Below are 20,156 nucleotides of genomic sequence, written 5' to 3' on the forward strand. Positions count from 1 at the left end.
GTCCGCCAGATCAGAGCAGTAGGGATGACTAGGGAGGTTCTCTTGATAAGTGTGTGAATTGGACCCCTTTCCTGTCCTGCTAAGCATTCAAAATGTTACGAGTACTTTTGGGAGTCAGGGAAAATGTATGGAGTAAAAAGTACATTTCTTTAGAAGGATCTCAGGATCTCGTCACGGTACCTCTGTGCATCAAAATTGCAATCGATAAAATGCCATTGCTTAAGCTTAAGCCTGTCCATACCTTAACCCCACCTTCACCATGGTGCACTTTGTTAACAACATCCATAAACCCCTCACCCACACAACGCCATACACATGGTTTGCAGTTGTGAGGCCGGTTGGACATACTGACAAATTCTCTAAAACGATGTTGTAGGCGACTTATGGTAGAGAAATTAACTTTCAATTATCTGGCAACATCTCTGGTTGACATTCCCGCAGTCAGCATGCCAATTGCACACTCCCTCAAAACTTGAGACATTTGTGGCATGTTTTGTGTGACAAAACAGCACATTTTAGAGTGGCCTTTTATTTTCCCCAGCACAAGGTGCACTAGTGTATTGATCATGTTGTTTAACCAGCTTATTGATATGCTATACCTGTCGGGTGGATGGATTATCTTGGCAAGGGAGAAACCCCTCCTCTGATTTGATTTTTAAACAAATGTGTGCACACAATTTGAGAAACTTTTTGTGCATATGGAACATTTCTGGGATCTTTTATTTTAGCTCATGAAACATGGGACCAACACTTTACATGTTGCATATATATTTGTATCCGAATAGATAGACCGTGACTGGCCTCACACTCCAGTACAATAGGTGGCGGTGTATAGAGCTAGAAGTTGGATGCGATCCGTCAACCAAATCCTGAAGAAGATGACGACGAAGAAAAAGAAGAAGCAGCTGTTTATCCTCAGTCAGCACGGTTCATATTTACCTCAATAGTCACCACAAGATTTACGTGGTTTTCAGCTTGAAATGGCAATGAGTCAGTTTCCCTTCTGTGTAATAGCCTAGAAACGCTAAAGATTCGGTGTTGCACGTCTGGACCAAAGGCTCCGGTTGTTTTCGTCGCTGTTCTGGTGCTTTACGGTGCAGAAGGATATGGTTTTCTCATCGTCCCAGCAAGTGGTGGTCGCATTTACGGCGGTGTTGTTTGCGTTTGTGGTGTTCCCTAGAATGTTCGGCGTAGGATCCGGAGCGAAGGAAACAAGAGGTTTTGATGCACGCTACAACAGAAAAGGTAGCATGAATTTTAAAATAGTTTTTGAATTGGCAATGGGTCTGCACCGTCATATTGTGTAGGCCTAGCCTATGCAATGTTTTGCTCCTGCCATGGTATATTTGTTTAGTAGCCTAACGTTTTACTATGTTCAAAATTGTCAAACGTATTTAAAACAAGATATGTTAATTTGCAAAAATGTGCAATATCGTAGCCTCTTAAGGATTTTGCAATAAGACAAATGTCATGAATAGGCCTGTTCATCATCATCATAATCATCACCATCGTCTTCTAATTCTCTCATATTATTTCTCAGCGGGTCCGGGACCAGGACCGGGTGCAGTGAGAGGGCAGCCGGTCAACAGGAACACTGCTGGCTCCATGAGCAAAGCACAGACCCTGGAGAACATGCAGCAGATGAAGGTGATGATGGAGCAGGAGATGAAGGGTGACAAATACAAAACCAACAGCAACAAGGGCTACGTGTTCACGCTGATGCCGCTCTACGCCATCGGAGTCGGCCTCTTTGCAGCGTACAAATTTCTGAAGGTATAGGCTGTAGCAGGAATTCCACCACTGAAAAATGTTGTAGCAGTGATGATTGTGATGGGGCTGCTTGGGGATATCTAAACAGGCATGCGTGCAAACGCCTACACAGACAGAGAGAGAGAGAGAGAGCTGGATTGGAGTAGATTGCTAATCAGAGCAAACGTGATTGTGGTGAACTATGGTAATACTGTCAGTCTGAGCCTGAGTGGACTAAACACACATACAGCTCAGTCTTTTGATATCTCCCTTCTCTCTAAGATCAAGTCTGCAGATGACTCCCAAGCCCAAAAGAACAAGGATGCCAAAGGTCCCAAGAAGTCGGAGGAGACAGGTGTGTGCTGTGTCCATGTGGTGTGCCACAAGGGTCTGTTTGCATACCTTTGTTCATCTTACCCATCATGCAGATGCTTTTTTACATGGTTTTACATGGTGGCTTTCACTTTCCATAGAGAATCAGCTGTTTGTTTTACATGGTGGCTTTGTCTCTTTCCATAGAGAATCAGCTTACAGAGCTGGAGCAGCGGCTAGCGCAAACAGAGAAGATGCTCAACTCCATTCTGACCCAACTGGACCCATTGACAAGTTGGTAAGTAAGCCAACTTACCCATAAACCACAGAGCTCCGGTTTGTCTTCCATTTGTGTGTAATATTGCTCTGTAAATAACACCCCATGTAATTAAATACATGTCTGTCGTGATTAAGACCAGTTTGTCCTGACCAGGTAGTAATAGCAGTTATTAGGGGACGTTGCGTGGTCTTGATAAACTGTTGACACTATTGACCCTGCTGAATCTAAGAGCGTTTATGGTAATGGGACTCTGGGGTGTGTTGACCAGGCACCAAATGGGAGATAGTGTCTTACCGACACACATTTCTGTATCAACTGGGTGTTGGGTGAAGTGGCCCCTAGGGTCTAGACGTCGATTTTTGAGTCTGTTTCGCATTTCCCCGACTAATGGTTAAGGTTAGGATTGGGGAAGCTGATCCTAGATCTGTACCTAGAGAAACTTCACCCCGGAGCTATGAACTGAACCTACGAAGGGCAACCGGTCAGGGACTGCGTTTCCCAGAGTTCTGTCCTCAGTGACCCCGCTCTCTCCTGGCCATTTCGCTCCTCTCCAGTGTCAAGTCTGTGGCCCAGGAACAGAAGAACGAGATCATGTCCCAACTCCAGTCCATCCGCCACCTGATGAAGAAGAGAGGCATGGACTGTCCATCCCTTAACATTGAAGGTATGTGGCCCCACCTCCTGCTGGGACATGTTCATTAGGCACCAAATGGAAGAATATAGACAAATAGGGACTACTTTGGGTTTCATTTATCAAAGGTTTGTAAAAAAGAACACAAAAAAAGACAAAAATAAAAGACTAAACCTTACGTTCTACAAGTTTTCCCGCTATGGTTGGTATTTACATATTTGACCTCGACAAGAAAGTGTGTGTATCTCCACACACATCTCAGACTCTGCCTCCACACAACTTCTTGTGGTTGAAGAATTGTATTGCAAGCAAATATTGTAATTTTGTGGAAGCTGCGTTGCTTGGTGACACCGGAATTACTGTAATTACTAACAATGCTGATAAACACAAAGCGGATTTTCCGTTGGTAAGGAGATCACTGGGCTTGTATGTTTATTATGCAATTCAATCATATTGCAGGACATCTGTCCTTTTCTGACATGAATGGTTTATTCCTGCTACTATACAACAAATATTTACCATTCAATAGGTCAAGCTTCCTGACAGGAAATAGACCAGCAGCCTAGACTATTTCAAGTATTTAACAGTAGGCTATGGAGTATTACCGTGCAGGAGTGTGACCTCATAACATATTTCATCTCTGAGCCTATACCAAGGCAGGAGATATTGATGAACAAAATATTGAACAACAGTTGGTCTTTTGTGTTGAAGCAGTGTGGGCTGTAGCACTTAGTTTAACATTTCTCAAATAGACAGTCAATCTTACGGAAATCACGGCCAGAGTTTGGGTCTCGCCTGTTTAGTTTGTTTTAATCATTTTTACAGTGACTTTTTCATTCTGCCAACACCTCCACAGTTTGTTGCGTATGCAAATTCTAGGATCTCCACGTGCCCAGAATTTAGTTTGAAATTCAGCACAATTGATAAATGAGGCCCCTGGATAAAAGTAAACTATATTTTGTTTTCCGTTGCAACAAAAAAATACAAATTTTAAATGATTTCTGTCGTGTTCCCTATTTCATATCACTCTGGTTTTCTTGGTATGGTATCTAAAAATGGGCCAGGTTGGAGCACCGCTCTCTCCTGAATGGTTTGGCTTTCAGCTCCAAAAAGTAACTTTCTGACTCTTTTTTTAATAAAAAAAAAATATATATATATATATATATATATATACAGTGAACAAAAGTGTATGGAAAGTTTATTTTTTGGGGGGTGCAAAATTAACTTTATTTGACTTGGGGGAAATGAGTTGGGCAGCAAGAGTCACACACCCCATCATACATGATCCACATGAGCAGTATTGACATCATGACTCAAACACACCCATCCTGAAATGGGGTGTCTATTTGCGGTGACTATGGCGTACGGTCGCAACATTTCCCTTTTCCATCTTTCAGAGCCGCAGTGCGAGAGGAACCTGGATGACCTCATCGAGTCTCTGGCAGCCCACGGCGACACCTCGCCAGAGGTGGTTGCTCCTGCGGAAGACGATCAAAGTGGTGTGGTGAAAGAGGAGGAGCCAGTCCACCAGCAGCACCACCCTGAATCCAAGGATGAGCACTCAGTGACCGACGCTGAGGAGGAGGACATGCCCTCCTTGGAGGATTCTTGTGAGACAAACATTGAGGACATAGGCCTAGCCCAGAACATTCCAGAAGAAATGCCTACAACTGGGCTCAGACGACGCAACAGGCTGGAATAAACCGAAAAAGAGGGTTGTTTTAAACTGTACATGAATAAAGCCATACATGTATTTTCTCATTCTTAATGGCACTACTGCAGTCTGTTCAGTAATGCTCTTGCTTTTGGCTCGCAGTTGAATAATAATTTGGTCCAAGGTTGTGTGTGATGAAGGTGATTATTTTTCTTCTGTTCCATCCCATAAAGCATAACAGATCCCTGGCTAGGCCAATGTGTAGGGTTAGGACTTACTCCTGACAAATAAAATCCCCAGAAGCCTAACTCCATATAACATTTGACTTAGGTCTGGAGGTTTTCCTTGTCAGGCCCCAAGTATGAGGCCTGAGTTTTCCATCCTTGAACCAAACGTTAGTTAGTATGTAAGGCACCTGTAAATGTGTTTTCATCACGTGACTGCTGCTTGGAAACCCTGTACATTATCATTATATGCTGCCATCTTTTAGAAGCGGTCATTTCAGCCCTAACTATCAAGACCTCAGTGTGTTATGCAATCTTGCAACTGCCATCCGTATGTCATAGAATAGTCAAAATAATAAAAAATGTCAAACATAGTTAACTATAAATAGCTACATTTAGTTTTTCTACTACGTACTCGAGTCTACAAGTGCAAGCTTGTGACGTTTGGCTTGTATGATTTGCTTGTTTTCAGACATCTTATGCATGTGTTTTTCTCTGCAACTGATCTTGAATGTCCTGGTGGATAAAACTGCATGACTTCTCTTACTAGAGGGAGATGCAGGACAATCATGAATGTATTGATGACGTAGTCTAAATCATGCCTCTCCAACCCTGTTCCTGGAGAGCTACTGTCCAGTGGGTTTCTCTATAACCCTGTTCCTGGAGTGCTACTGTCCAGTGGGTTTCTCTATTACCCTGTTCCTGGAGAGCTACTGTCCAGTGGGTTTCTCTATAACCCTGTTCCTGGAGAGCTACTGTCCAGTGGGTTTCTCTATAACCCTGTTCCTGGAGAGTTACAGTCCAGTGGGTTTCTCTATAACCCTGTTCCTGGAGAGCTACTGTCCAGTGGGTTTCTCTATAACCCTGTTCCTGGAGTGCTACTGTCCAGTGGGTTTCTCTATTACCCTGTTCCTGGAGAGCTACTGTCCAGTGGGTTTCTCTATAACCCTGTTCCTGGAGAGCTACTGTCCAGTGGGTTTCTCTATAACCCTGTTCCTGGAGAGTTACAGTCCAGTGGGTTTCTCTATAACCCTGTTCCTGGAGAGCTACTGTCCACTGGGTTTCTCTATAACCCTGTTCCTGGAGAGCTACTGTCCACTGGGATTCTCTATAACCCTGTTCCTGGAGAGCTACTGTCCAGTGGGTTTCTCTATTACCCTGTTCCCCGAGAGCTACTGTCCAGTGGGTTTCTCTATAACCCTGTTCCTGGAGAGCTACTGTCCAGTGGGTTTCTCTATAACCCTGTTCCTGGAGAGCTACTGTCCAGTGGGTTTCTCTATAACCCTGTTCCTGGAGAATTACAGTCCAGTGGGTTTCTCTCCAACCCTAATCTAGCACACGTGTTCCTAATAATTAGCTGGTTGATAAGGGGAATCCAGTTAGTTATAAGGGGTTTGTGGGAACCTACCGGAGGGTAGCTCTTCAGGAGCAGAGTTGGAGAGACCTGGTCGGAATTAATTTGTGTTAGTCTAGTTATGTAGTTCAGATTAAGCACGATGTGTGTATTTAGCCAACACAAACATGCATTCTGCTCTGTTTTATATTTGTTTCCTTTTTAAGTATTTTATGTGATCTATCGTTGACTGTAGTTAACACAGAAGTTAGCCTCTGGTTAGAACCAACCCAGTGAAACTACAGGATAGAACAGAAATCAAATTATCTCATTGGTTTTGTCTTAAATTGAACCCTACCTATTCCCTATATAGTAGGCCTCTGGTCAAAAGTAGGGAATATGGTGACATGATCTGTGTAGTAATACTGTACCAGCAATCAAATAATCACGTTTGTGTAGAAATGCTGTACCACAAGACTTTTCAAAACACTGACAAATATCTTGTCTTGTGATAACTATAGCTTTGGAGCAAATGTTTAGCGAACACACAATTCATATATCTGGAAACTATAGAAACACTGCGATGTTTGTCTCCTGTTTGAGAGGTCATTTGTTCGGCTAACTCTATTTATTTTGTGTAGCTGTGCTCTTGGGCATAACTGAGGAATGTTGAAAGATGGGAGAAAATGTTCCACTCCTTACTAGAAAATAAAGGTGCTATGTGGCAACCCTTTTTGTGTGAATATTTACTCCATTTCATGAATCTATTTGATGGATTGATTGGATTTCAAATCAAATTTTATTTGTCACCTACACATGGTTAGCAGATGTTAATGCGAGTGTAGCGAAATGCTTGTGCTTCTAGTTCCGACAATGCAGTAATAAGCAACGACTAATCTAACCTAACAATTCCACAACTACTACCTTATACACACAAGTGTAAAGGGATAAAGAATATGTACATAAAGATATATGAATGAGTGATGGTACAGAACGGCATAGGCAAGATGCAGTAGATGGTATCGAGTACAGTATATACTTATGAGATGAGAAATGTAGGGTATGTAAACATTATATTAAGTGGCATTGTTTAAAGTTGCTAGTGATACATTTTTTACCTCAATTTCCATCAATTTCCATTATTAAAGTGAGCTGGAGTTGAGTCAGTATGTTGGCAGCAGCCCCTCAATGTTAGTGGTGGCTGTTTAACAGCCTGATGGCCTTGAGATAGAAGCTGTTTTTCAGTCTCTCGGTCCCTGCTTTGATGCACCTGTACTGACCTCGCCTTCAGGATGATAGCGGGGTGAACAGGCAGTGGTTCGGGTGGTTGTTGTCCTTGATCTTTATGGCCTTCCTGTGACATCGGGTGGTGTAGGTGTCCTGGAGGGCAGGTAGTTTGCACCCGGTGATGCGTTGTGCAGACCTCACTACCCTCTGGAGAGCCTTGCGGTTGTGGGCGGAGCAGTTTCCGTACCAGGCGGTGATACAGCCCGACAGGATGCTCTCGATTGTGCATCTGTAGAAGTTTGTAAGTGCTTTTGGTGACAAGCCAAATTTCTTCAACCTCCTGAGGTTGTAGAGGTGCTGCTGCGCCTTCTTCACAACGCTGTCTGTGTGGGTGGACCAATTCAGTTTGTCCGTTATGTGTTCGCCGAGGAACTTAAAACTTACCTCCCTCTCCACTACTGTCCCATCGATGTGGATAGGGGGGTGCTCCCTCTGCTGTTTCCTGAAGTCCACAATCATCTCCTTTGTTTTGTTGACATTGAGTGTGAGGTTATTTTCCTGACACCACACTCCGAGCGACCTCACCTACTCCCTGTAGGCCGTCTCGTTGTTGTTTGTAATCAAGCCTACTACTGTTGTGTCGTCCGCAAACTTGATGATTGAGTTGGAGGCAGGCATGGCCACGCAGTCGTGGGTGAATAGGGAGTACAGGAGAGGGCTCAGAACGCACCCTTGTGGGGCCCCAGTGTTGAGGATCAGTGGAGTGGAGATGTCACCACCTGGGGCGGCCCGTCAGGAAGTCCAGTACCCAGTTGCACAGGGTGGGGTCGAGACCCATGGTCTCGAGCTTGATGACGAGTTTGGAGAGTACTATGGTGTTAAATGCTGAGCTGAAGTCGATGAATAGCATTCTCACATAGGTATTCCTCTTGTCCAGATGGGTTAGGGCAGTGTGCAGTGTGGTTGCGATTGCGTCGTCTGTGGACCTATTGGGGCGGTAAGCAAATTGGACTGTGTCTAGGGTGTCAGGTAGTGTGGAGGTGATATGGTCCTTGACTAGTCTCTCAAAGCACTTCATGATGACGGAAGTGAGTGCTACGGGGCGGTAGTCGTTTAGCTCAGTTACCTTAGCTTTCTTGGGAACAGGAACAATGGTGGCCCTCTTGAAGCATGTGGGAACAGCAGACTGGGATAAGGATTGATTGAATATGTCCGTAAACACACCAGCCAGCTGGTCTGCACATGCTCTGAGGACGCGGCTGGGGATGCCGTCTGGGCCTGCAGCCTTGCGAGGGTTAACACGTTTAAATGATTTGCAGTTTCATTCATCCCTCAGGCTGATTTGTGGTTGAATGAGCTAAGCACAATAGAGCTTTAAGTAAAGGACCAACCCACAGCAGGCAGTGGATATCTACTGCTATAATTACACTGAGAAAAGAGCTGTCAGACTGCTCTGTGTGTAATGTTCCTCTGTATACAGAAGATGGCGGTAGAGGAACACAATACTTCAACGCAATTCCCCAGCAGAATCTTATTCAGACACTCAATACTTTTAGACCTGCTTCTATCTGAGCGAAATCAAAATGTCAGTTAAAATGTAAAACATCACAAATAGTCTGACCGTTGCCTTTATATAACAGTATATGCCTCTAACCAGACACTGTTATCCAAAGCAACTTACACTATGTGTATGTGATTCCCTGCAGGAATTGAACCCACAACCTAATCCTGGATGTTGCTTCCTTCATGCTCTTACCAACTGAGCTGTATAGCAGTCAGAACCGCGTTGCCTTGACTGAATGTCAGACAAACACTTCAAAAATAATTGACCAGATGTTTCAGCAAGAGGGAAGACATTTTTTAAGAAACATTAAAATCCCTAAATAATATCCTGAAGCTATATTAGCTAGACATGTACTGTATGCTTGTAGCTTAACTGTGAAGGTTCACAGTCATTCGCCACAAATTAATATGCCTCTTTTAATTAGCAGAACGCACCTCCGTTTCCATCTAATCAGGTCAAAATTTACCCCAGAGATTCAACCGACTTTCACTGCAATACCCGAGCTCGTCAATTAGTTAAATAAACTTCAATTACACTCCGTGGCAGCAAAGGGAGTCCTTTCACATGTAAGCAGTGCTATGATACCAGGGTCGTGTTCATCAGGCACCAAATGTTTTGAGTTATGCCGTATTGAACACCACCCTGCGGTTCTGCTTGTTGTGGTCCTCTTTTCCACACCCACTAAACCCTGTTAAGGAAACTACAGGTTAACAGTGCAACTGACGTCATTCGAAATGTAGGGTTCAAATCACTTTCCAGACTTGAATAATGCATATGAATATGCTGTTTAGCCTAAGGCTGTGTTTACACAGCCACCCTAAGAACCCAAAACTGATTTTCATCCTATATCCAGTCTATTTTTCTGAAAGTCCACACTCAGATTTACATGTGACCCATATCAGATTTGCGTATTCACACTGATGTAGCCTCTGAACCAGCACGCCGATGCAATGTTCATTTTATATGTTGGGGTGGTTGTCATGGTAACAGAAGGTACTGTGCAAAAAAAAAAAAACACACAAAAGAACACTTCAGAGCAAAAACATCTGATCTGAGCTTCTAGACAGAGGTCGCATATGGAGGATGGGATTTGTATCAGGACTGGTGCTATAAATCCGGAAGTCAAAAGATCAGATTCCATGTGTTTTTGTTGTTGTTGCTGTTTACACATTAGGGAGAAGTTCAAATAGGTATCAGATATGCAGAATATCTGAATTGGGCTGCCTGTGTAAACTCAGCCTAATAGAGGCCGAAGATAAGCTATGTCACCAAACGGAAGCAAACTATACCAAAGCCCTTACTAATTTGGGTTGTGTCCAGAAGTTTATTGTGATGGTTCACTCAAACTGTCTTAGTATTTGTTTGTTTAATAGTCCACTGTTAATACGATCCCAAACAGTCTTGCATGTCAGTAGTCAAGTTTTCAAGATTTATTTTAATTTTATTTAACCTTTTTTTTAACCAGGTAGGCTAGTTGAGAACAAGTTCTCATTTGCAACTGCGACCTGGCCAAGATAAAGCAAAGCAGTTTGACACATACAACAACACAGAGTTACACATGGAATGAACAAACATACAGTCAATAATACAGTAGAAAAGTCTATATACAGCATGTGCAAATGAGGTAGGATAAGGGAGGTAAGGCAATAAATAGGCCATGGTGGTGAAGTAATTACAATATAGCAATTAAACACTGGAATGGTAGAATGTGCAGAAGATGAATGTGCAAGTAGAGATACTGGGGTGCAAAAGTGCAAGATAAATAAATAAATACAGTATGGGGATGAGGTAGATTGGATGGGCTATTTACAGATGGGCTATGTACAGGTGCAGTGATCTGTGAGCTGCTCTGACAACTGGTGCTTAAAGCTAGTGAGGGGTGTAAGAGTCTCCACCTTTAGTGATATTTGCAGTATGTTCCAGTTATTGGCAGCAGAGAACTGGAAGGAGAGGTGGCCAAAGGAAGAATTGGCTTTGGGGGTGGCCAGTGAGATATACCTGCTGGAGCGCGTGCTACGGGTGGGTGCTGCTATGGAGCACTTTCAGTAGATACAGAGCACAAATTAGATGTTGATTCGTTTTGAGTCAACTATCTGTTTAGGTACAGTTGCTCCCATATTAATTGGAGGCATAGACAACAGACACCAATTGTTTAGCCTGACGATCAGTGGTCCTGTGGGTACACAACTTTTAATCGTTATTCCTTTGTCTGCCAATTTACACTAAACCTGTAGTCTAGGACCCCTGAGACTGAGTAAAGCCCTGCACGTTTCTCAAAGGGCTGGTTTCCCAGACACAGATTAAGCCTACTCCTGGACTAACCCATTTTTCATGGAGATTCTCAATTGACCATGTTTTTTAGTCCAGGACAAGGCTTCATCTGTATCCTGGAAAGCAGCACATGGTGTTTGCTGTAGCTCTGTGTGGCCTAAAGACACCCATTGTCTGCCAGGGTCTTGTTTTGGACAAGTTTGCAATGTAGTCTTTCCTTGATTCTTTGTGTCCTCTCTCCACCTTTATCGTGGAGGACGAACAGAGAATTGTAGATGCTTGTTCATTGGGCATCTTAAATGTCAGCAAGCTAGTCTACTGGGAGAGAGGGAGAGCAGGGAGAGCTCATGATCTGGGATAAAATTAGGATAGGCCGAACAGGACGGCACAAAAAGTTCATGCTGAAATGAAGGCAAGGAGGTTGTGTGTTTGTGTGTGTGTTCAGGAACACTGCATCTCAGCCTTCACAAGGTCACTTTCTCATAGTTCTGTGAAAGTGTTAGCTGATGTTTGAAAAGGCTTCATATTGGCAAGGCTTTGCCGATTCAGCAAGCTCTCAGGACTTTGTATAGAATGAATCTCTTCTTAACAGCCTTCTCTATCACAATTGTAACCAATTATCTTTCATTTTCATCCTCAGAGCCAAACTGGTCAAACTCTTTTGAACAAAATTCATTTTTTTGATTAGGCTAATATCCATGAAAACCTTTTAGTTTCCTGACTATAATAATGTCTTTGGTCAAATGGGAGTAGCTTACAGTGAACAAAACATACTAGTGGTCCTTATGCTGGACGTGAGCCATGTTACAATTCCCATCAAGTGTGTTAACCCTGTCGGCGCGATGTGAATGGTGTTTGCCTTTCAAGCCAGCGACCTTTCAAGCCAGCTTCCATACCCTGCAGTTTGCTATGCTGGTGTCAGAAGTGGGATGGGGGCTTTGAAGCCATCGGAGAGCACAGCCCGGATGTGTGAGGAGGCTGAGCAGTCGAAGCACGGGGAGGTGCCTTCCCTTTCAGAGGGGGCAGTGTAGCGATCCTCGCTATATATGAGCCATGTCACAATTCCCACCAAGTGGCTTAACCCTTTTGGCGCAATGAGTGTTTGCTTTTCACGCCAGCGACCCGGGTTCACTTCCCTGCCCCGCCATTCGCTACAATACTATGGCTCCTTGCTCTTGAAGAAAGTATCTTGTTGCCATAGCTCCTTGACAAATGTTAAATGTTATCTAAGTGCTGCTATCTGTTCTGTTTTTGTGTCAGGCCTGATTTGACACATTCAGACTAGTGCCATTTGAATTTGTCTTAGTCGATTTGCCCCGAAAATATTCATTTGTCTGAACTGTGTAAAATAAGCTGTGAGTACCACACAATGGAAGGTCAAACATTAGCCATTAAGCTAAGCTAGTTGAAGGGTATTTTTAGGAAATGTCTCTACTCATACAAACCCCATCCTAGTTTTATAAAAATGTAATCTTTCTGAAAGATTTTTCATTATATTGTTTATATTATCTGCTTAAGTTCTAGTTGATTCAGATGAACTATATCCATGATATAGTTATTAGGCCTACTAGACAGAGAGGGTGGGTAGACTCTACCTATATCTGTGATATAGTTATTAGGCCTACTAGACAGAGAGGGTGGGTAGACTACCTATATCTGTGATATAGTTATTAGGCCTACTAGACAGAGAGGGTGGGTAGACTACCTATATCTGTGATATAGTTATTAGGCCTACTAGACAGAGAGGGTGGGTAGACTCTACCTATATCTGTGATATAGTTATTAGGCCTACTAGACAGAGAGGGTGGGTAGACTCTACCTATATCTGTGATATAGTTATTAGGCCTACTAGACAGAGAGGGTGGGTAGACTACCTATATCTGTGATATAGTTATTAGGCCTACTAGACAGAGAGGGTGGGTAGACCAGAGACATATATTTAAAGAGTTTGGACATTGTACTTTCTGCATCTAAATGTGCCTCTGGGGTGGCTTAAAATATGAAAAAATTATTGTGTAAAAATTTAACTTGCACTTGAACCCAAATGCATTCAAACCCAGGCTGCAAGAACCCTCTCTGGAGAAATGTCCATGCAGATCCACATGGTATGGCAGCCTAGGAACCACCTTGGCTCTCTGAAACTTATTTTTTACCCTTCACTTCCCGATAAAGATCAGCTCTCTGGCAGTCTGGCTGTTCTATTTTTAGCAAAGAGCTGTGGGAGAGGGGGGAAATAGATAGGTGCTGCTGGTTGTTTGGTTCTTGTATTGGTCATGTGGAAGAATACCTCCCACTGGGCACACACTGGTTGAATCAACGTTGTTTCCATGTCATTTCAATTAAATTTCATTGAACCAACATATGGATTAGACATTGAATTGGCATCTGTGCCCAGTGAGCTGATTATTGGGAAAGATCCTTTCAGTCCACATGTACTGAGGGCCATAATGTTGCATGATGAATGGCTCCCAATAGTACTAAACAAAACGCCATTGAAACAGACGGTTAAACTGCTCTGATCAGAGCCATCTCACAGATTGAGGCTCCATTTTGAGAAAAAGCCTAGTTCTTTTTTTTCTCCTTTTCTCCTCTTTTCATTGGCTACGATTTGTAAATTGTAATCTAACAAATAAACTTTGAATGGGAGTGGAGTTTTCCCCCTTTGTAGATGAGAAATTCGTTTTCATTACTGTTCAATCAGAGCGTGGCACGTTTTCACTGCATGTACATCGGGGAATATGATGCGCATAATTATAGCTATCCTCCTCTCAAGGCCTCATCGCGTTGATTGAGCTGCGCTGAGAACATCAAATGAGACTCGCTCTCTAGTGCCACCCAACCAAGTGTAGGCATTCAAAGAGATGTCACATTTTAGGCTTGAGTGCCTTGATTTCACGATGTCTTTATTTTGTTTATTTTCCGCATTGGCTAATTCCCAGCACTTTAGTAGCGTATAGGCCTATAGCTATTGCGTTAGTACATAGGCCTATGAGTTATGTTACTCCAAAAAGGGTTCTATGCTTGCTTCTTATATGGCAACACTTAAGGTTCTGTATAGAACCGAAAATGGTTCCATATAGAACCATTGCTTTCCAGATAGGCTTCCATATTGGGTTCTATTTGGAACCAAAATAAAAAATGATGGTTAAATCCAGAACATTTTTTTCTAAGAGTGTATTGTGGCCGATCTATTCAATAAATTAACCAGAGAGAGAGAGACACTGACCTGACCAGTTCTGTTCTGCTCTTGGCAACTGGTCCGAATCACGAGTTATTATGAGAATGTAATTGATAGCTTATGTTGCTAGAATTAAACCACTCAGCATGCCATGTAAGCTAAATCAACGTGTTGAAATAGAACCCAACAAATGAAACCTAAAATTGAACTATTTTCCTGCGGTTGATGATGTCACAGATGTAAGGTGCTGAAAGGACAGCTCCCTCGCTTTGAAAGCGCATCTCGCGTCAGTGTGAAACTAGATCGAAGATAATTCCTATAAATAATTGCACTATGAAATGTAGGACCACACTCTGTGATGGAAATAGAACGGGATCCACATGAGACATGTTTCTCAGTCAAGCAATCTGACCTGTTGAGAACACTCACGTTCAACATCTTATTTCGGCGAATCATAAAAGCTGAAAAAAGTTGCACTAGATATTCGTTGGCATAGATTTGAACTATTTTGATTGCCAATCCAAATGTAATGAGCGATCGTTGCTACATAGCAACATGAGCACGTGTGAGAGGATCGCTAGTAACACGGACGCACACACACACACTATAGCAACAGACAACCTGTGTGCAGAAAGGGAGAGGGTGTGCCCTTGACGTCGTTTCTCGTCAAAGACTCACATTTCGGAGAGAACCATATCCAGGTTTGCTTACTTGCTATTCACCACGGCATTGTCATGACTTTAACGAAAAGGGCACAGAGCTCAAGGTTACAAATCAATAATTGGAATGGTTTCGTTTGACTTCACCTGTCCAAGTGTGGAGCGGAGAAGAGAGTCAAGACACCCCCAAGGCACACATCACTAGCGCTGCCTGTGCTTGGAGCTACTGGCTGACAGATCCTTCGCACAAGGAGGAACTAGAGGGAGTCTGACAAGCGATAAGATCCTCTCTTCCAAATCACCAACAACGACGAGATTGGTAAAGCACCTTCACCAAGCGTAATGAGAGCTCCAGGCTGGATCTGGAGTGGCTGCTCTCAGCTGAAACCAAAAGGGTTTTCGTGAGATTTTCTAACCCAACTGGGTGTGTACAGCACCGTGCCCGCTGTTACTCTGGACTGCACTCGATATACCTTATTTACCAAGTCATGTCTTATACAGAGCGATGGGTAAGTTCGACGACAACGAGAGGATAATCCTCAACGTTGGGGGAACCAGGCACGAGACGTACAAGAACACGCTCAGGACACTGCCGGGGACTCGGCTGGCCCTTCTTGCCTCCGATTCTGACATCGAGTCCGTTTTGGATCAGCTGCAACAAGTCCCCGGCTTCATAGAGTACAACACGCGGAACAACGAATACTTTTTTGACCGCCACCCAGGGGTATTCGCTTATGTCCTTAACTACTATCGAACCGGGAAACTCCATTGCCCAGCAGATGTTTGTGGTCCGCTGTTCGAGGAAGAGCTGTCCTTCTGGGGAATCGATGAGACGGACGTGGAGCCTTGCTGCTGGATGACCTATCGCCAACACAGGGACGCCGAGGAGGCGCTCGATGTGTTCGACATAAACGTTGACAATGGAGACGACGACGAAGAGACGGGGAAAAGACTCGGCATTGAGGACGTGGTTGATCCTAATATCAGCCGCTGGAAAAAGTGGCGACCTGTGATTTGGAATCTATTTGAGGATCCCTATTCTTCCAGAGCAGCCAGGGTAAGAGCGCGCGCTTATGTGGAGAGCTCACATAACAGTCCATATGCACAACAAGTTCCCCCGATTCCTTCTTTGCACAGAAAAGTGTAATTACATTAGACATCAATTCCTTCTAACAAAATAAAAAATATTACACAAATATAACATACATTATTAACATTTTACATTCGCTGTAAGGGACGTAGGTTGTCTGCTTATTCACATTTCAGTGTGCGTCAAAGATGATTTCCCCACGACCGCTTTCATAATGACCTTTTAAACTTGGATATAGTTCAAATAATTCAACTCGATCTTTTTCCTCTTTATGTCATACACAAGTATGCATTTAAACATATCAATGCACTATAGGTGCGTAAATACATATTTAAGTTAAGCTACACTACCTATCCATGATAATGAGAATCAAGTAGAAATATTTCACGAATTAGATTACTGTTTTTTTTTCTGATACCACCAAATTCGTTTTTTTCTTCTGTCGGTTGGGTTTGTTTGATATTGAGCATGCCATATAATAGATGGGTGATGGAATGGTCCATCGCTCAACAGAAATAGGCTAATGTAGAACCTGTGGTTAGCCACACCACCATATTCCCAAATTGTACCAATTATCTGCAATCCTATACCAGAAACATTACGAATTTGGCCTTAAGCCTACTTTTACGAACAAGTTTCGGGCGGTGATTTATTTAAAATTATTAATTCATTTCAAAATATAAGTTTAACATATCAATTCATTTGTAATGTTTACCGCAATAACTCACGACATGAGCCTAAATTCGATCAGTGCAACAATGTAAACACTAAAACAGGACCTTGAATGGATTGCTTTAGATTGAAATGCTCATGGAGAATATTACACGTTGGAGTGAGATGTGCCCCGTATATTAACAGCCTGTGTGAGAAAGTATTTCAGAATATTTACGTATCGCAGAGGCCATTAGACTAATTGTCACTTACAATTCTCTTTTACATACTTGGTTATCTATCAGTTATTTCTTGTTGATTTCTTGTCGAATTCTATAGGTTGCTGTCAATCATTTGTTCATTGTACACCTGGCAAACGTGTCTTCTCTTACTGAAATGTTAGGGTGAGCCTCCGACATATCTACCTACCTTATCCATGCCAACTGTATGCTCACATGACCAGTGAAGGACTAGTGTTTACTGTCATACAGTTGTTTTGCTCAATAGGCAGTAAATAACCATCTCATTGGCCGACTGGCTGTGGAGTCAGAGCTCCAGAGGCTCCTGGCCACTGTCATGTCACAATGTATACCCCATCATTTACAGACTCTAAAATGACCTCCTGTCTCATCTCTCTCCTGCCTAAACGGCCTTGTTTATATCCAGCTCATCTCTCACTAGTAGGAGGCCCATTAATAGCATCTCCCTGGGGAGATTGTGCTGTTGATGGTGCCTTGAAACAGACAGGGCTGTCTTGGGCTAATAGAATAATGAAGCCAGGGCCCGTATCCACAAAGCTTGTCACTCAGAGTAGGAGTGCTGATCTAGGATCAGATCCCCACTGCCCATGTAATAATTTTCCATTATGATCTAAAAGGCACAACTGATCCTAGATCCACGCTGGGCTAAAGTCTACCGCTACCGCTTACAATGAACGGGACATGGACATGGACTCATGCAATAAATCCCGCTACGACCTCTGACGAGAGACATCAAACATGCAAGACATGCAAATAGACAATATAGCAGGAAGGTGTAATCCTAGTTCACCGGCTACGACGTTCGTTGTATGTGGTAGTGTTTGCAGACGATAACAGATTACAAAGGGAAACCCTGCCATGAGCTGTCCAGCGATACAGAACTCCCAAACGAGCTAAAGGCCTTTTATGTTCGTTTCGAGGAATTTAACACTGTGCCTTGCATGAAAGCCCCTGTTTTTCCATATGACTGTGTGATCTCGCATTGCATGGCCGATGTTAGCAAAACGTTAAAACAGGTTAACAATCATAAGGCCGCCAGGCCAGACAGAATACCAGGGTGTGTTCTCAAAGCATGCGCAGACCAGCTGGCAGGTGTCTTCACAGACATTTTCAATCTCTCCTTGTCCCAGTCTGTAATCCCAACATCATTTTAATTGACCACCTTGTCCCTGTTCCCAAGAGCTCCAAGGTAACCTGCCTAAGTGCCTGTAGCACTCACATCTGTAATTATGAAGTGCTTTGAAAGGCTGGTCATGTCACACATCAACATCATCATCCCAGACACCTTAGACCCACTCCAATTCACATACCGTCCCAACAGATCCACAGATGACACAATCTCAATTGCACTTCACACTGCCCTCTCCCACCTGGGCAAGAGGGGAAATAAGTATGTGAGATTGCTGTTCATAGACTACAGCTCAGCGTTCAACATAATAGTCCCCTCCAAGCTCATCACCAAGCTTGGGCCCCTGGGACGGAACCCCTCCCTCTGCAACTAGATCCTGGACATCCTGACGGGCCTGCCCCAGGTGGTGAGGGTAGGCAACAACACCTCTGCCACGCTGACCCTCAACACGAGGCCCCTCAGGGGTGTGTGCTTAGTCCCCTCATGTACTCCCTGTTCACCCACGACTGTGTGGCCGTGCATGACTTCAACACCATCATCATGAGTCAGCCTACAGGGAGGAGGTCAGAGACTTAGCAGTGTGGTGCCAGGATAACAATCTCTCCCTCAACGTTAGTAAGACCAAGGAGCTGATTGTGGACTATAGGAGAAAGAGGGGAGAGCACACTCCCATCCACAGTGACAGGGCTTTTGTGGACCGGATCGAGAGCTTCAAGTTCTTTGGTGTCCACGTCACTAATGACTTAAAATGGTCCACACACACCCGCACAGTTGTGAAGAGGGCACAGCAGTGCCTCTTCCTCCCCAGGAGGCTGAAAAGATTTGGCATGAGCCCTCAGATACTCAAAAAGTTATACAGCTGCACCATTGAGAGCATCTTGACTGGCTGCATCACCACTTGGTATGGCAATATCACCTCCCTTGACAGCAAAGCGCTACAAAGGGTGGTGCTGACCGGAAAACGGTATCGAAGCATCTGCTCTCAGACCAACAAGCTCAGAGACAGATTCTACCCCAAGCCATAAAGGCTGCTAAATAGCCAGACTACAATTAATGTTACCCGAACTGTCTGTACTGACTCTTGCACTGACCCTGCGAACATCCACTTTATATACACACCATATACACACTCACTCACACACACTAAGCTTTTACACCGACACAAAACCCTCACACATTCACAAACACTACACACACACACGCATACCGACACAACACAAACACACACACATACATACATACTGTACATACACACACATTCACACAGACAGACACACTTTTACACTCATTATTTGCTGCTGCTACTCCGTTCTTTATTTTACCCTTATTATAATCTATCCTGATGCCTAGTCACTTTACCCTGCCTTCATGTACATATCTACCTCAAATACCTTATTATTATCTATCCTGATGCCTAGTCACTTTACCCTGCCTTCATGTACATATCTACCTCAAATACCTTAATATTATCTATCCTGATGCCTAGTCACTTTACCCTGCCTTCATGTACATATCTACCTCAAATACCTTATTATTATCTATCCTGATGCCTAGTCACTTTACCCTGCCTTCATGTACATGTAAATATGTAAATAGCTATACATTGATTAGATACTGGTCCTCCCTGTATATACAGTTCAAGTCGGATGTACATACACCTTAGCCAAATACATTTAAACTTAGTTTTTCCACAATTCCTGACATTTAATCCTAGTAAAAAATTCCCTGTCTTAGGTCAGTTAGGATCTCCACTTTATTTTAAGAATGTGAAATGTCAGAATAATAGTAGAGAAAATGATTTAGTTCAGCTTTTATTTCTTTCATCACATTCCCAGAAGTTTACATACACTCAATTAGTATTTGGTAGCATTGCCTTTAAATTGTTTAACTTGGGTCAAATGTTTCGGGTAGCCTTTCACAGCTTCCCACAATAAGTTGGGTGAA

General features: G+C 43.3%; 2 protein-coding genes across 3 annotated transcripts in view; both read left to right on the forward strand.

Moving 5' to 3' along the window:
• The first annotated feature begins 842 nt into the window (after nucleotides 1-842).
• On the forward strand, nucleotides 843-6,911 carry LOC110499776. The gene is made up of 6 exons (XM_036957030.1): nucleotides 843-1,245; nucleotides 1,541-1,773; nucleotides 2,032-2,104; nucleotides 2,269-2,359; nucleotides 2,896-3,005; nucleotides 4,370-6,911. The coding sequence occupies exons 1-6, from the start codon at nucleotides 1,107-1,109 to the stop codon at nucleotides 4,672-4,674; spliced, it is 951 nt and encodes a 316-aa protein (XP_036812925.1). The 5' UTR covers nucleotides 843-1,106; the 3' UTR covers nucleotides 4,675-6,911.
• A 7,846-nt stretch (nucleotides 6,912-14,757) lies between these two features.
• LOC110499784 (potassium voltage-gated channel subfamily C member 2) overlaps nucleotides 14,758-20,156 on the forward strand; it is an 82,077-nt gene continuing 76,678 nt past the window's right edge. The window contains exon 1 of one of the 2 annotated variants that reach the window (XM_036957031.1): nucleotides 14,758-16,139. In XM_036957031.1, coding sequence (XP_036812926.1) covers nucleotides 15,588-16,139 — 552 coding nt within the window. In that variant the 5' untranslated portion in view covers nucleotides 14,758-15,587. The remainder of the gene's footprint in view (nucleotides 16,140-20,156) is intronic. The other variant, XM_036957033.1, reaches the window with a different exon arrangement.

The sequence above is a fragment of the Oncorhynchus mykiss genome, chromosome 21, assembly GCF_013265735.2.
Source record: "Oncorhynchus mykiss isolate Arlee chromosome 21, USDA_OmykA_1.1, whole genome shotgun sequence".
Taxonomy (NCBI): domain Eukaryota; kingdom Metazoa; phylum Chordata; class Actinopteri; order Salmoniformes; family Salmonidae; genus Oncorhynchus; species Oncorhynchus mykiss.

Bases quoted from the DNA above. Each gene is read 5' to 3' on its own strand.
- LOC110499776 (XM_036957030.1), top strand. From the start codon at position 1,107: ATGGTTTTCTCATCGTCCCAGCAAGTGGTGGTCGCATTTACGGCGGTG. The intron at 1,774-2,031 runs GTATAGGCTGTA...CTTCTCTCTAAG, and splicing joins CAGCGTACAAATTTCTGAAG to ATCAAGTCTGCAGATGACTC. The intron at 2,105-2,268 runs GTGTGTGCTGTG...CTCTTTCCATAG, and splicing joins CAAGAAGTCGGAGGAGACAG to AGAATCAGCTTACAGAGCTG.